This window comes from Podarcis erhardii (assembly GCF_964252035.2).
Source record: "Podarcis erhardii genome assembly, chromosome: 6".
NCBI lineage: Eukaryota > Metazoa > Chordata > Lepidosauria > Squamata > Lacertidae > Podarcis > Podarcis erhardii.
The window spans coordinates 43,038,632-43,051,629 of record NC_138510.1 but is presented as its reverse complement, the minus strand read 5'-3'; the positions used below and the strand labels follow the sequence as shown (position 1 = coordinate 43,051,629).

The 12,998-nt window shown below is 46.8% G+C and overlaps 1 protein-coding gene across 11 annotated transcripts in view; it reads right to left on the bottom strand.

The window, feature by feature from the left end:
- Nucleotides 1–12,998, bottom strand: part of PLEKHA6 (pleckstrin homology domain containing A6) — a 194,986-nt gene that overhangs the window by 176,001 nt on the left and 5,987 nt on the right. The window contains exon 1 of one of the 11 annotated variants that reach the window (XM_081866319.1): nucleotides 7,554–7,579. The exons of 9 other annotated variants lie outside the window; for them this stretch is intronic. In XM_081866319.1, the coding sequence (XP_081722445.1) occupies nucleotides 7,554–7,564 (11 nt within the window). In that variant the 5' untranslated portion in view covers nucleotides 7,565–7,579. Of the gene's footprint in view, nucleotides 1–6,534; nucleotides 6,717–7,553; nucleotides 7,580–12,998 lie in introns of those variants that run through there. One more of the 11 variants, XM_081866308.1, reaches the window with a different exon arrangement.

Here is a 12,998-nt window from a genome sequence, read left to right as displayed (position 1 = left end):
CAGAATTACAAGGAACTGGGAGGGAGGAGGGGGGCAAATGTACCTCTGTCCTCTTTAGTAACCTCCCTTCCCCCACAAGATAATATTCTCCCCTGTCGAGGATGCCATGCATTGCAAGCCCCAGATGGGAAAATTAGTTCTGACAGTTCTAAGCCTATTTGGGAAACAGGAGGTAATTAATTCAGATTCCACCCCCCTCATCTGTATGAAAAACATCTTATTCTTCCTATGGGGCTCATTCTGCCTCCATTTCAACCAACTGCTAGAACAGAAAACCAATGGGGGTTCATTAATACTAGGCCACAGACCAACATGCACAATAACAAACTCTGCATGACAACCTTTCTCCCAGCCAAAAGCATGCACCCGATGAATCTGACCTCCCCTAACTACCCACAAGGATGTTTGCTCAAGACCTATTAGGCACTTGCATTTTCCCCCCAGATAAAATGATATTTGGGATTCTGCCATGTGACCCCTTAGTTCCAAAGACTTTGAATTAAAGTCTCCCAAATTTACACCATTTTCTTGTATTGCCTCCGTTTCTGCTACTTTAAAGGTGACAGCCATTTTGTGAATGGCCACATTCCCATGGCAGCCATTTTGTGAACAACTTTCCTCCCCACTGCATCCAGCTTTGTGGTAGGGCCCATGTCCCTTCATCATAAATCCATATGTGGCCATGAACCTACAAACAGAACGTATCACCACAGACTTACCGTAATCAAATCCTCAAGGAGAGTGTGGCCTTATTTCTGTCCTCCTTCCTGTAGCGTTTGAGCCAGAACCTGCCATACTGTTTCACTGGTCTCTGGATTATACAGTCATTATAACCACCATCTGGCACAGAATATGCCAAGCCTAGTAAAGTTCTGAGAGATAAATAACAGGCTTGAAGCTTTCTGGGTCAAGGGATGGATGTCATTTTCAGAAATCACACAAGTTTTCAGTCACATACACACACATGCTAAAGTTAAGTCAGATTTCAAAATGTGCTCTGAGGAACTCTGGGGTTCCTTGGAACTAGTTTATCACGGCTCTACAACAAGTAGATCAGTGATAGTGGACAAAATTCTATTGTCCACCATTACTGTTCCCTTCAGCATGTGCAGACACATTGTCAGCAATTGTATATGGCACATTCTCAGTTCATGTGGGGCAATACTGAGGCCTAAGAATTCTGGCCAGCGCCTGACCTGAACAATCACTCAACCTGACAATCCTTTATCATAAGCAACGGATTCTTCAGGTGCCCTGCACAGCTTCCTCAACAGAAAGGTAGAAAGTCTGAAAATCAGTGTACAGTGGTACCTTGGTTCTCGAACTTAATCCATTCCAGGAGTCCATTTGACTCCCAAAAACATTCAAAAACTTCTGATTGGCTGCAGGAGCTTCCTGCACTCAATCGGAAGCCGCATCTGATGTTTGGCTTCTGAAAAACATTCGCAAACCAGAACACTTACTTCCAGGTTTGCAGCGTTCGGGAGCCGATTTGTTCGGGAGCCAAGCCATTCGAGAACCAAGGTACCCCTGTACAAGATGGGAAATGTCAGCTAATGCGCAAATGTATTTTTTTCCTTTCTGATGACAGATAATAAAAACACACACACACCATAGTTTTGATGCTTAAAAAGACAATAGTCCTACAATAGAAACACTACCTTGAGAAAGAATGTCTGGATCCTACAAGAAAATTCCCATTATAATGCAAATAAGGTGATCTGGAAAAGCCCATAAACCTAGTTCTCTGCACTCATTTCAAAGGGTGTTTCCAGACAGCTGTTCTTTTGGAACAGGGTTCAATCACATAATGGCAAATTCAGGTTGCACAGTTTAAGCTGATCTGGAGCTCCTGTGCAAGAAACCTGCTTCCCCTGAAGATCAGACTTTTTCCAGTAAGAAAACTGATGTGCCGTGGTGGAGTTTGGGCTCTCAAATTTCAGTGGCGCCCTGTGCAACACTAAAATTCATGCTTCCTTCTACAGCATTGTTGTGGTGCCCCCTGCAGTGCGGCCCCCACTGCAACTGAACCAGTCACACACCACCCTAAAAACCACCTCTGTGGTGAGAAAATGTACTGGGAAGTGTAGGATAACACTTGCTGTGGCAGACCTTCTAGCATCCCCCCACATAAATCAGAATGAATACTCATTAAATAGGCAACATTTTCTAATCGCCCTATCAGCTCAACAAATGGGTCGTCTGGAATTCTCAGAAACATCAAAAAGAAGATGCCTCCTTGGCTCAGAGAAATCCTGTTTGTCAGAAAGATAAGCATCCCTTTCTTCAGATACCAGAGAACTCCAATTTTCTCTCCTGGCCACATTGAAGCAGCTTGTAACGACCAAAAATCCTGTATCCTAAAAATTGCCGACTATGCCATTCTGCCACTCTGAGCCTTAAAATCTGCATTAGGGTCTTGTTTTTTGTCCCATTGTGAGTTATATCTGATTGACTGGAATCAGGGAGAGAGCTTCCTAAGTGTTATACCACAGCTATAGAATATGCTCCCTGGGAAAGTCCATCAGCTTACTTTCTTTCCCTTTTCAGATGGTGTTTGAAGACATCTTTATTCCAGAAGGTTTCTGATGACCATGTCTACTATTTTTATTGGGGGGTTGTTTTTTGCTGACTTTTAATGAGGCCGTTTAATTTGTTTTTATACTGCATTTCATTGATTTTTTAAAAGTAAGGTATATTAAAAATCATTTGAAAAGTGCATAACTTAAAAAAAAACAGAAAAGAATTCTCCCTAATAACAATTCAAAAAGATATGCTCTCAACTGGAGGCCAGCAGTTTCCAAGTTTAGTCAATGCCCATAAGCTGCACCCCCAAAACACTGACTTATAAGAATATACTTATAAGGGTGGATCAGCCCTACAAGACTCCACAGAGTACAAAAGGACAGTGTAGTCATTCAGCTGCCCCCCAAAAATTCAGATGATGGGGCTAATGATAGGATGCTTTCACTTTCTGAAAATAGATAAACTGGATGGGGAAGAAGGAAATTGCTCACAAACATATTAAAAGAGTGCTTCTCAAACCTGGTTTTTTTTCAGTGGCTGCCTAGGTGGTCACTGCACACTCAGCAGTTCCAAATAAGTCTGCAAAAAATATAAAAACTAGCTTACACCCCCCCCAAAAAAAGTGTTAAGAGCTTCTCTGCCCACATACCTATATTAACCAGTTGTGGCACATCATACCCTGCAAATGGGGTGAGGTGGGAAGGAACTACTGTCTTCCAATTTATCCAAGGTCCCTTGCCTGATTGCCTATGGTGAGTAAAATATAGCCTCTAGGCCAGAAGTTTTCAATCTTTTTGAGTCCATGGCTCCCTTGACCAACTACATTCTTTCTGCGGCACCCCTTTCAGGAGCCCAGTTATGTCACCCCTTGCCTTGCAGCCTCTCAGCCTTTTTTGAACACCCTCCTTTGTGGAGTGTTCCCTCAGCCTCTGCTTCTCCAGTCCTTGAGAGTCCTCTGGGCAGTTACCCCCCTCACCCCAAAGAGAGGTGCCTCATCACAGTGCCCAACAGAGGCCTGGGCAGAGGATTCCCCCAGCCTTAGTGGCCCAACAGAGACTAGCCAAAGGTGAATGTGAAGCCAACACTTTACCATGGGAGGCAGCAGTGGTGGCAGCAGGGCTGCTGCAATGAACAACCGTGGAAGCCTTTGGGAGGCAGAGACTCAAGAGAGTATTAGAGGAGGGAAGGAAGGAAAGAGGGACAGAGGCCAGTGTTACCTGCAGCACCCTTGACCATCATTCAAGGCACCCCAGGGTGCCACAGCACACTGGTTGAAAACCACTGCTTTAGGCAATCATAGAAGTGCCTGTTTTCAAGCACAGTGCATGAAAAGCTAGTGTGTGATATACCTGGCAGAGAGATAAAAAACAACAACATTGTTCTCCTACCCAGGGCTATCAACTCAGCTTCTTTCCACAGCATTAAAATTCATTCAGACACCATAACACCCCAAAACATCAGGATTTAATTGACCTGATTATGCATGTTAGACAGATAACATCTGAAGAATCTGAACATGTTTACCGGGCTTTAACAGCTGCATAATAAAAAGAATTTACTGTATCATAGGCTGGAGCTGACTTCCTGCATGCTGTATTAACATAGATGCATTCATTGGTCTGTTGGAGCTGTGATCCACAAAGCACTTACTTGAATATGCATGCATTTATACCCTCATCCTGACTAAATATATTACAAGCAACAGTATTACTGATACCAAGTAACAGTTTTAGGACTGGGGTGTTAAAATGCATAATGGAACTAAATCAGCTTATCAGTGCTCAACTGGTTTGTGTAGTAGGCTGTGTCAGCTTGCTAAGGATCTCTAATAATAGAAGATATGAATTGGAGCTGTTTGATTATGATGATGCTAAAAACAAGGGATCAAACTGGTTTCTGTTGGTGATGCAAGGAAGAAAAGGGAGTAGACAGCCCAAAGGGTAGGATTTAAACCTCAAACTCCATTGATTGTAGCATGTCTAAGCTACAATCTGAGCAAAGCATGTCTCCAAGTCAAAGACTAGACCCAACACAGTGAGCAAGCAAAGAAATTGAGTTGTTCACCCTATATAGTGTAATTGGAGGTAAAGAGGAAACCACTTGTGTCTTCTATCTATGAACCCAAAGCTTGGCACCAGGATCTCATGTCAAGAAGAGGAACAGAACTGGAATCCTACATCAAAATCAAATAATTACCAGATGAAGCTCAAGGAGCTTCTATTGATCTGCCCATTTTCAAGGCAGCTCAATTTCCTGCAGTATCTTGTTGATGCTACTGGCAGTGGCAGCTATTTGGCAGAGAAAATCAAAGGGTCAGGAGCCACACTTTCCGATGTGAATTAAGACACCAAAATTAGATTAGGTGCCTGTATGCATTGGACCTGTCCCAGCTCCAGTTACATTGCCATAAGTGGGAACTGTGCCTGTCCTCTTGTGACCAGGCATGGGTGTGCAATGAAACAAGTGGACAGCAACAACAGCCAAATATGTGCTGGCATTACGTTAGCCATAACTCATTCTGAAGGATCAGAGAGAGAGATTTATAAAAACCAGACACACACAGGATTCATGTCCACACTAGTGAGATAAACTGCACAGAGACCCTTACTAGCACCTGAAAGATGATGCCTGTAACCGATTTTAAAGCAAAAAATGCAAGGCCAAGTTTAGAGCAGCTGGATGCAGCTCCTTAATCTGGAAGTGGGCTCTCGCTTGAGCGTTTGAATATAGCACCTTTGATAAATGGAAGGCAGCATTAATGCATCACCACTCAAGGGACCTAGTTCTGCCAAGAAAACAGAGCGCTCTCTCCATCCCTGTTATGTCATTCATTCGCTGCCCCTTAAGAGGAGGAAACACCAATTTCCCTCCTTGCTCTGACAAACCCGAAGCCCTGGCAGCCCATCCAGAAAACATCATGAAACACACACTGTCTCCGGGGGTTTTTAAATGTTACTGGCTACACAAAGCAGGCCTCACTCACAGTGTCTGAGAAGCGCTTGATGGGGATTACTCCCAGGTAAGTGTGCACAGGGTTGCAACCTTCATCTTTTAGCAGTGTACCCCATCCTCTAAAACCAGTCAACCAAACAAAAACTCCCAACAGTTTGGTTGACTGGTTTTAAGTCGCTTTGGGTGCCCTGAGCAAGATGAAGCAACTAAAAAATTTAATAAATAATAATAATTGCCAGGGATATTAAGGCATGCTTTTCTTTTCTTTTCTTTTTTTGTCTCTTCCTTTACTTTATTTCTCCCCACTTCTTGTGTGTTACAGATGCACAGCCTTGCAAAGGGAATGACAGCTTGCCCACCCTGATCTTGGAGCAAGCTAATGGGCATCCTTTATGGCCATCCTTTGCTGGCATTGGCTGCCGAGATCCCCCCCTCCTTTCCTCCCACTCCGCTTGCTTCCCAGTTGGATCCCCAACACTGATGGGATGTCAAAACCTATTGAGGGTGCTAGACAAGCCTTCTGGGGAGGGGGGGGTGGCCATAGTACCTGGAGGCACAGCGTTGTCTCTCAGTACACCCCCCACCAAAAACAAAAAAGGCCCATACACCCTTGGGCCATGAGAGCTGCTCAGCACAGGCACACAAGCCCTTTAGCAGGCAGACTGCATGCCCAGCAGCAACACACGCACCCTGGCACGTTCAGCTCAGGCTCTGCCAGCCCAGGCAGGCTCAGTAGCATTCCCGGCACGCCACAGCAGGATGTCCATCCGAGGCAGAAAGGGAGGCGGTGTCAGGAGAGGGGCTGCAAGGCAAGCTACCCAGAGCTGCTGCCTCTCTTTCATCCCTCCACCCCCACCCCCCACTTTTCCCCCTCCTGCAAGGAGCCTGAAGCTGGAGGTTCTTTGTCATTGCCCTGGCTCTCGCCAGCATCCTCCATGAAGCCCCGGCGCTGCGTGCCGCACCTGTCCAAGGCTGCCCGGCTGCCTGGGCGCGCGGCGCAAGCAGGCTGCCGCTCTCGGAGGAGCCGGAGAGGCGGAACAAGGGAGAGACACTCACCGTGCAATGGCTCCGGGCGGCTCGCCTCCGGGTGGGCAGATTCCAAGCCATGGCGATGACCTGCTGCTGCTGCTGCTCGCTCCGAGCCAGGACCCTCGTCTCCTCCTCCTTCTCCTCCTTCCCGGCTGGAGCAGAAGCCTTCCTTCGGATGGATCCCTCACTCGTCCTCCTCTCCCGCTAGCCGCTGCTCACCATCTCTCTCCCCGCGGCCACCATTCATCACCAGGGCTCGCCAAGAGCGAGCAGAAGGGGGAAGAGCGAGGAGGAGATGCTGCTGATGCTGCTGCTGCCGCCGAATCCGGCATCCTTCCCCAGGAGCCCGAGCTGGGCATGCTCCATGCGCTCTCCGGGGGGATTTAAACGTCACGTGACGCCCGAGCTGTCATTTAGCGCAAGGAGTAAATAGTACCCGAGTGGGGGGTTAACCGTTCCCTAGCCGGGGAGGGAAAGGTGCTGCGTCAGCGGGGCGCACGCGACCCCCACCTACCCACCCCCGATCGTGCGCGCGCGCACGCACACACACACACACACACACACACAGCTGGGTCTGGGTGGGGTGGGGGGCTCTGGGGCGGGGGACTGGCGCATTGTTGGAGCCCTGGGGCTTGTGCGATGCGGAGGACCCCTTTGCGCACCCAAAAGTCCAGACATCTTTTGGAAATGTGAGGTTAGCAATAGCAAGCAAATGCAGGCTCCGTGGTGTTTTTCTCCCCTCCTCCCCACTGGTTTCCAATCCCACCCCACGAAAACGAAGGACTCGAACCACGGACCACCGAGGGAGATCACTGTAGCAATGCAGCTGCGGTCCCCGGGCACACACCATACATTTAAAGGGCGCGCACATACACACTCCCAAAATAGAATACTGGGAACTGTAGTTTGTGAAGGGTGCTGAGAACTGCAGCTCTGTGGGGGGGTAAACTACAGTGCCCAGGGTTGGGGGTGGTTGCTTTAAATTATACTGCATACACAGCCACAGTCTTTCTGCTTCTGTCTTCACAAGCACCACCGATGCTCACCCTCTTTTCATTCACTCTCAGAAACTAAGGCATGGCTGCTCCGCTGCACAACTTCTCTTCCCTCTCTCCTCCATATCTGGGGGTCTTGCTGCTTCTTTCCTCCCTTAAAGTCAGTGTCCAGCCATGGCAGGGAGACAGAGACGCAGAACTGGATTCACGGGGCCCGGCAAAGGCTCCTCCAAGGAGCAGAACTCGTTAGCCGGCTCTTCCTGGCAGATGCTGCTGCGTAGTTTAGGGAGGGAGGCGGATTCAGCCATCTTTTCAATGTGCTCCATACAGGAGGGGCAGAAACCCAGTTTTGGGTGGGGGTAGTCTTCGTAAAGGAATTGCCCTCCTGTAGCTTTCCTTCACGACTGTCCCTGAAGATTTTCCGCAAAGGGCTGTATAACCATACAATCCCCTTTCACCGATATGCGCGCGCGCACACTGAATGAATGAGGCAGCTAAGAGCTGCATGCTCAGTCCCCAAGTTGCAATCAAGGTATTCAGTCCAGAGAAACTAACCCCTGATCCCAGGAAAAGATAGTAGGAGAACAGACAGTGCTGTATTACTGAGAGAAACCTGCTCCCAGCTCCGGAAATGGGCTGTGATGAACAAGGGGCATTGAGGGCACTTCGCAGCACAGGTTTCTGCCTGGTTACTCAGAAGTAACTCCTGCTCTATTCAATGGTACTTACTCTCTCAAGTAGGTATATATACACAGTGGATTAAACCATTAACTTCCTGAGTCTCAAATCCCCCAAGGGCACCACGATTAACAGCAGCTGTGAGGATTTGTGTGACACATGGGTACACCCATGGGGCAAATCGCAGTTGGGGAAGAGGGTGCCCAGAAGAAGGGTTCCACCTCCCTTACCTTTTGTGCCTCTTCTTTTAGCTACTTTCATTACAAGGCTACGAAGGGTGGCGGCATCATATGGCTAAAATTCAGGTCAATATTAGGGCTTGCAGATTGCATTAAGGGCCATCTCCCCCACCCCAGCCAATAAGAAACACTGTAAGGTAAAGGGACCCCTGAACATTAGGTCCAGTCGTGACCGACTCTGGGTTGCGACACTCATCTCGCTTTATTGGCTGAGGGAGCCGGCGTACAGCTTCTGGGTCATGTGGCCAGCATGACTAAGCCACTTCTGGAGAACCAGAGCAGCGCATGGAAACGCCGTTTACCTTCCCACCGGAGCGGTACCTATTTATCTACTTGCACTCTGATGTGCTTTAAAACTGCTAGGTTGGCAGGAGCAGGGACTGAGCAACGGGAGCTCACCCCGTCGCGGGGATTCGAACCGCCAACCTTCTGATCGGCAAGTCCTAGGCTCTGTGGCTTAACCCACAGCGCCACCTGCATCCCCAAACACTGGGGAGTACTTTAATAGGAAATATAGCATGCAGGAGTGATTAAAAGCCACCGGCTCCAACAACCACATAGTCTGGTCCAAATCAGCTATGAACACACTCACCCCAGCTGTTAAAAAGAAGACCATGAGAAATCTTGTTCACGGGTCTCCCATGTCAAGTCTAGTTTAACTCTCACAGTTCTCTGGCAACCATCACCCCACGCTGGCACTCCTCAGAGAGAAGGTTGCACAACAGGATACTGTGCCAATATTTGGGACTCCCAACTGTTTCGTTATAGCAAGGGGTTTAGGTAACTATGTGAATTTAACAATATTCTGTGTTTTCCGCACAACTTTATATTTTGGTTACAGAAGACCAGGGACTCTTCCAGCATGCAGGATTTAAGGTTGCAATCCTATTCGCCACTTATCTGGAAGTAAGCTCCATTGGACTCAGCTGATCTGATTAGATCTGCATAGGCTTGCACCAGACATCCATTTGTAATGTGAATGCGAAACCGAACATTCAGTTGCCACTTCAGGAGATATTTTGGTGAAATTTGAGCCTGACCCCCTCACTGGACAGTCCCTTTAAGCAGGAAAAGCCGGGGCTTGGGTGTTCTGTACAATGTGTATAGGGCCCACCTTTTGGAATGGTGAGCCCTATACTGACTAGCTAGCATCTCAATTTCATTAATAATAATAATAACACATTTTCCTATGCTTTATATCCCACATAAACACTCGCACATCAAGTATGTCGCAGTGGCCTTGGAGACCAGGGTTCAAATGTCAAGGGCTGGAAAACAGTTAAGCCTCTTAGAGGGTGTAAAGAAAAGCTGTTGTTTATTTTTATTTATATACCGTATAGCTATAGCTATGGCTATAGACACACACACTTTGCTGCCTGAGACAAATGACAAGATAGTGCCCTGCCCTGTCCCTCCAAACATGCACATACAGAAGACAACTGGGTTTTTCCACAGCAGTGGAGGGACAGCATTCTCTGCTGTACTGGAAGGCAGCAGTCTGGTCAAATAAACACAGGGCAGGTTGTAGGCACACCCAGGTATGTCCTGGAACACTTTATGGATGCTGCCCACCCCACTCCACCCCCAGCATCTGCTGCCTTACTCTGCCCAGTGCTTTTTTCTGGGGGTACTCAAGGGTACACAGTACCAGCACTCTTTTTCTAGAAGAAAAGAACTGACTCTGCCTAATATTGCAAGGCTGGCTGCCCAGCCTTGATATGCAGCTCCTCTGTGGGTAAATTTGGTCTCAGACCACCAAGTGTTTTCCAATAGGTATTACAGAAACATTAATGGCCTTTTCCTTAATGGTTTTGGGTTTTTTTTTGTTTTGTTTGGCAGATGTATTCTGCAGCATGTCATTGATACATTAGTGGTGGACCATCCACACATCTTGCCACACTGTTAGTTGTTTTGACATCGTTCCCCAATGTTATTGCATTAATGCCACCCAGAGGGACACCCTTTCATTACACTGCAAGAAACACAGGACAAAAGTTAATCCTGAACATTTGCAATATAAAAAGTTTAAAGGATTTGAGCAGGACGTTATAGAACATGCACCAACTACAAATGGAGTATGTCTGCCCTGAAACCTTTGCAGGCATAAACAGCATAGACAGCAGGATTGTGTATAACTGCCCTGATACCATTATGAGCACAAATCATGAGGAATATCCAAAGATGTCTGGAGGGGCTATGAGAAGAGCTGCAGTTTCAGTTACAGAGAGATTCTTCAGAATGGGGTATCTGTCTGTGGCTGGCATCTAGCTGCTCTTTCTGAATGGGCAGAGCTGGCGCCACAGATGGTACAGGGTTGGGAGGGGTCACAGGAAGGAAAAATAACTACTCTTGAGCCTCTAATCCCCTCAAAGCTTTAGGGGATGATGGGAGTGGAATGGCTTTCACTGGAGGCTTTGCTCCATTGCGCCCCATATTGCCAAGCCACTCCCACACCGCAGATAGGATGCAGCCAGGAATTAACTCCCTCCCTGCCCACTTGGCTCTTAAACACAGCCAAAGCAAGCTTCGGCCAACCATGCTTGAGAGGAGGAGGCGGAGGAGAGAGAAACAGGCCTTGTTTTGCATGCTACCCAAGGCTGCCAAAGGGATCTTTAAAAAAAAGCAAAGCTTTTCACTTTAAAAAATCACAGTCCCATTAAACACAATGGGCATCACTTAGTGCAAACTTCTTTACTCCAAAACAATCCAAACTGTGGCCCAGTTCATGTATAACATCAAGCTAAACCATTGCTTGGCACAAATATACAATTCTGTTGCTGCCTGAGACAAATGACAAGGTAGCATCCTGTCCTGGTTTTTACTCACGGTAAAAATCATAGCAGTGCTTTGCTCATCCCCTGATCCTGCTGCCACTTCAGCTTCCAAAGCTACACCCCAGTTTGGCTTAGAACTAAGTCTGAACCAAGGGTCATGGTTTGTTTCACTTCTGACAAACCATGAGCTGTGTAGCCAAGGTTTGCTCCTGGTTATTTGCTTGAGGTTTGCCTGCAGGAGACAACCCATGATTCTGGGTTCAGACATAATGCTGCTAAGCCTAACCATGGATTAGCTCCAGGCAACAACAGAACCAAGGAAAGGAGCAAAGCAGCCATGATTTTTATTTTGAGTACCCACATGCCTCTGTATTCGCACTTAGCCATGGTTTGGCTTAAAGATATGTGTAAACAGTTGTAGCAGCTGTGTTGGTTTGTTCTCTGTGAGGGTGGGGAAGGAACACAGAGGAAAAGAGATATTTCTTCTCTACAATTTTGAGTTGTCCTTGTGTATCATCTCACCAAATAATGAAGGGAACATTACTATATGCATCAAGTGAAGGTAAATAACAGTTTTTGCTCACATTGGTTAGAGCTGTTGAATGGGTTCGAATATGGGGTTAGGTTCTAAATCCAAGGAATTCATTCTGTGTTTAAGAACCTTTGGTTTTGATAAATCAGGGGCTTGGATCCAGACTGAGCTGCAATCCTACATATACATTTACCTGGGAGCAAGTCCCATTTAACTCAATGGGACTTGCTTCTAAGTTGACATTGATAGCAGGTATAGGGGACCTTTGGCTGCCAATATGTTGCTGAACTACAACTCCCATGCCCTCCATACCTGTTTTCTGGAGTAGTAGTAGCAGCAACATAGTACATGTTAGTGACTCTTCCTTAGTTTTGCACTCACAATAACTATCAATTTACTCTGATACTCAGTGTGGTTTGAGTATTGACTGGTGGAAGACCAGGGTTCAAATCCCCACTCAGCTATGCAACTCACTGGGGGACCTTGGGCCAGTCACTACCTCCCAGCCTATCTTACCTCACAGGGTTGGTGTACTAATGAAAACAGGAAGGAACCATGTATGCATGCCACTTTGAGCTCTCTGAAGGAAAGGTGGCATATAAGTGCAATAAAGGATAAGCTAAGTATCCTGAGTCATTAAATCTGGCATAAACAGAAAGACCTTAGACATACTCAAGAAAAGAGCAGCACACAGTATACCAATTCTGCACAATAAACACCGTAGCAAAAGTTGGTCGCTGCACACCTTCCGCTCTAGACAAGTGACAGAAAGTCAATGACCCAACCACTCTTTTTGTATAAATTGTGAGCTTTGGCACCACCTTGTGGAAAATTACTTCACATGTAGAGGGATCAAGAACACAAAGACACTACTCTGGAATGCAAACAAATGTATTTTATACTACTGCTCTGGAAACTGAACAAGGTCTTTTAGGAGCTCTGCAGAAGAATACATGAACTCCCTGACATAAAGCCAGCTGGCTCCGGGGAGGAATGTAGCAGCCAAAATAGGTTCCAGAAGGGAAGGCCATGGAGAATGCAGGCCGGACAAGATGTTAAAATGTATTTATCTTAATTCATACAGTGTATTTCTACACAAGGCACCCAACGTGGTTAACCACAATAAAAATATGTTAACAAGCCTACCTATAGCAAATAAGCCAGGGGTAGACAGTGAGATGTCCCCCAGCCACTGTGTACTACCACTCCCATCGTCCTTGGACAATTGTCATGGTGGCTGGGACTGATGGGAATTGTAGTCCAAAACATCTGG